Raw genomic sequence first — 4,383 nt, forward strand, 5'->3', positions numbered from 1 at the left:
GGACTATTGTCTATTACTGTAGCAGCTCACATAATCGTTATTATCATAAAACTGAAATGGAATGTTTATCTTGACCTTGAAGGATCAAGGACAAGGTCCCACCTTGGGTCATCTAGTAAACTGATTGAGATTTGGATTATTTGTGGTTTTAGAACATAGAAGCTTGAAAATAAATCAATTAATTTGAAGATCGTTTTTTCCAATGGAGCTTGGAGTCAGCTTTACTGACTTCTATGTGATGTGTAGTTTAAAATCAAATCTGACATGTACTTTTTCATTTACTTTGCATTTGGTGCCTTTGTGCACATTTACAGTTATCCATATTCATGTAGCAGGGACATTTAATGTTTTATACAATCCAATATTGTTGAGGACAATGAAATAGTAAATAAATATATATAAAAAACAATCGTTATTTACAGTGTATTATGTGGAAGAACTACTGAAATAGGTATGTTTTGAGGAGTGATTAAAAATTGTGGAACTTTTAAAGTAGTGAAAATAGCACTGTTGTATTCAAAACAAAGGTACAGATACAAGGCTGCCCAACAGCAACGATATCCAGTCACTCCACCTAGTGAGTGGACAGCACAGGCCATCGACTGGGTAACAATGTCCACTGAATGATGTCTGTCACTCAGTGAGTGACAAGTTATTTCATTTTGGATTAATTACATTTTAAGCAGCAACAGAGAGCCATTTAAAATCTTACCCTTGAAGGAGCCACAATACAGTTAAAAAAATAGCACAGGAAAAATATGAAATTAATAAATAGAAATAAAACATAAAAAAGAATAGCAATTATTTTCTTGCTTTGTATTATACTGGTTCATTTATTCATTCAGATTAACACCCTTTGCTGGTTGAGAAGTTAAACTGCAGTGTGCGGAGTCTGTGGACTATCAACCAGTTTGTCCTGCCACCTGGGCTTTCTAGTGGATGTGCACGCTCTGATTATCTCCTTGAATTTTCCACTTCAAAACTGCTCTCCCACAGGATCAATGTCTGAAACCCTACCAGGCCTCCATGTAGTCCAGGTGGTGGAGTGGGGCTGATTTCTTCACCACTGGTGTGTTTTGTTAAGAGTAGATGGTAACGACCTCACGACCACAACCGCGGATCAAGAGGACCCGGTTGAGACCCTCTACAAGAACCTCCAGGAATTCCATGTAGTTTGCATCCTCGTCTCTTTTCATATTCTTAAGTGGCCCGGGCATGTTGAGCAGGACAAGGTGGGTTCCCTGGGACTTGTTGACAATTAGCTCGTTCAGCTTCACTGCCGTGTGCATCCGACGAACGTTGGTCTGGTTTGGTTTCATGTTGAAGAGGTCATGTATGGCCATGTTGCCGTTGGGCTCGCGATGGTGAAGGCACTTCTCCTTAGTGTGATGGCTCAGCTGGGCATCTCTCTTCCTCCTTGTCCTTAACAGCTGTATCTCTTTGAGCATGTGAGACCTTTGCTCCATCTGAATTGTCTTCTCATAGGTTAAGGTTGAGATTTCAGTGTCGTACATCTCCACCACCTCCACCTCCGCGTCCAGTCGGAGCTGATAGAGGAACATCTGGACGTCCTTCTTCATCTGGATGGAGTTGTCGTCCTCTTGGGCCACGGTGAAGATACGCATCTTGCACTTCCTCCACACCTTGTGCTGTCGGAGCAGGAAGGGCACCATCATCAGCATCCCTCCGTCGTGAACCACCCACCACACGTCGATGGTGCCCTCCCCGAGACGGTCCTGGTTGGAGGGGTAACTGTCCACATTCTTGGCCACGAGCAAGGCCTGATGGGCTGCTGTGGTCTCACGCACGGTCTCTATGAAGTTCTTCAAGGACAGCCTGGACTGTCCATCGTTGGACTGTTTCCAGGTGCGAGGCCAGGCCATCAGGACAGAGTTGTGCTTCATACCGCCTAGCCCGGCAGCCTGGATGAGGTGAGAGAAGCCATCTCGCAGGTTGGAGGATACAACAACATGGCAGAAACCTTTGGTATGTTCCGCTGTCATGGACAATTTGACATTCTCATTAGCTTGTCTGGCCTCGGTGTCCTTGAGGAGATAATTTCCTTTCAGGACGTGCCCCACTATAGTCAGGCCTTTCCCTGCCTTCAACTGAGTGGTTAAGGACAGTAGGCGAGGATGTTTCACAGACAGATCAGAGTCCAGGTTAAGTAGCACCAACAACTGAGGACTCCAGTTCTTGGTGTGTGGTGGTGACTCCTCGAGGGAAATGAGAGCATAGTGTGCAGCATTAAGGGAAAGTCCCCGGAGACCATCTCCCCACTCCTTCTTTGCCCCTGTGTATTCAATGTATTTGTAGACGGAGCCAACGAAGCCCATGGCTATGATGGCGTAGGACCATGAGAAAATGAACATGAGAGCAAGACACATGCTCATGCCGAGGAAAGACAGGGTCCAGTGGTAGTATTTGAAATGTGGTCTCCAGTTGGGCGTATGCAGCAGGGTCTGAACGGCACAGGCCAGGTTGATAAACAGATAACTCATCAGGGAGAACATGGAGAGGATGGGAGCTACAGCGTCCAGGGACGCAAAGAGGATGCCAATTTCACAGATTCCCGCAGTCAACAACAGTGCCCAGGTGGGCTCTCCATTAGCTTTTCCATGGCCAAACAGCTGCAGGAATGGTATTATGCCATCTCGGGCAATTGCCTGCAGAAGACGTGGGGCTGTGGACAAGTTCTGAAGCCCTGCCCCGCAGGAGGAGAAAAGGGAGCCAATTATAATCACCCAAGGTGAGGGCCAGCACAGTGTCCCGATCACAAGGTACCCTTTCACAGAGTCGCCAAACTTGTCTCTGAGCACAACACCCTCGATGCAGGCCCCGAACATCACAATGAATGTGACATAGATGATGGAGGTGACGACAATAGACCAGAAGGTTCCAATGGGGATGGACTTCTGGGCACTTCGCAGGTCCCCCGACCGGTTTGCACCGGCCATTATTCCTGTGACAGAGGGGAAGTAGATACTGAGCAGCAGAGTGAAGGAGGTGGTTATATCATTTACCAAGTAGGGGCCGTAGGTGTCCTTGGATTTGTCCGTGGCTGGAATAGATGCCAGGTGCTTGTTTTCTAACAATATACCAAGTGGACCGTAGTGTTCCCACATGTTATCTGAGATGACACCACTGGTCAACCCGGGGATCCCCTGTAGCATGTTCACTTCGTTGACATGGAAGTACTCGTCACAGGTGGCGTTGAGCTCCGGGCCTGAGCAGAACAGACTCCACAGCTTGGTGGTGACTGTCACATTGTCAATGATCTCCATCTTCAGACACTTGTCAAAGTCGTGGTTCTGTAGGGTGCGATTCCCCAGCAGACAAACGGGGAAGTCTGGAGGATCAAAGGTGGTCTTGATAACACCGGCATATATCGCTATGACGGACAGGATGACGGAGGCGAGGAAGACCAAGGACAGTTTGTTTACATATTTCAAGCCAACAAATACAACCAGGGACATGAGCGTCAAGCAACAGGTGCCGTACACACGCATGTTATTCTGCAAGGAAACGAAGATGGCCGCCTGAGGCCAGACGTAAGTCAACAAAACTTCTATAGTAGCCAATATGCTCATAGAGCTGGAAAAGGCCGTTCCCAGGAAGGAACAGAGACCCACAGCTCCACCAAACTCTGGACCCAGAGATCTGGAGATCATGTAGTACGAGCCTCCAGCGGGTACAACGCCATTCGTAGCAATTGCACTCATGGATATAGCCGTTAGCAGGGTACATAGGCAGCCAATCAACCACATGGCCAGAGACTCCATGATGCCTGCTGTGCCAACAATCCAGGGTAGACGCAAGAAGAGGAGGGCCCCTATGGTGTTCTGGATGCAGGGCAGGTAGACGCCCATAAAGGTCCCCATCTGATTGGGCCTGAAAGCTTTCTTTTTGTGTCCCTCATCTTCGTCCTCTTCGTATTCCTGAGCCCCCTGGGTTAGATTGGTGTAGTTCACCAGTTTGTTGAGGAGAGACGAAACCATAGGGTTGCTGTCCATCTCCTCTTCAAAGAGGACCATGTTCTTTCCGTCATAGTTGCTCCCTGTGTCGCTGTCGGTGTTGATTAAGGGGTCACGTTCGTCGATCGGCACAACCACAAATCTCTCGCTCATATCCCCCATCTTCCCGCGTCTCTCCACTTATCATATTGCTTCCTAGGGGGAAGCCACAACAACTTTATGCTGCGGTTCTAGAAGACTAGTATAGGAGGTACGGAAAAAATGAAAACAACTCAGGCATCTTAAACACATAAAGGATGACAAGGGCTCTGGTCTAACATCACACACAACACTATCTGTTGACATGTGTGACATGTATGCCGATTTGCACATGCACCCTTGCCGTTTGACCATGTTTGGCCTGAATTTT

At 47.6% G+C, this 4,383-nt stretch overlaps 1 protein-coding gene across 1 annotated transcript; it reads right to left on the reverse strand.

The window, feature by feature from the left end:
• Positions 1–1,079: 1,079 nt before the first annotated feature.
• Positions 1,080–4,136, reverse strand: LOC310875610 (solute carrier family 12 member 7-like; the record flags this gene model as incomplete). The annotated part of the gene is made up of 1 exon (XM_083788900.1): positions 1,080–4,136. The coding sequence occupies one exon, from the start codon at positions 4,134–4,136 to the stop codon at positions 1,080–1,082; it is 3,057 nt and encodes a 1,018-aa protein (XP_083645026.1).
• Positions 4,137–4,383: the final 247 nt, after the last annotated feature.

Source organism: Protomyctophum parallelum, assembly GCF_964188405.1.
Source record: "Protomyctophum parallelum genome assembly, chromosome: 18".
Lineage (NCBI taxonomy): Eukaryota > Metazoa > Chordata > Actinopteri > Myctophiformes > Myctophidae > Protomyctophum > Protomyctophum parallelum.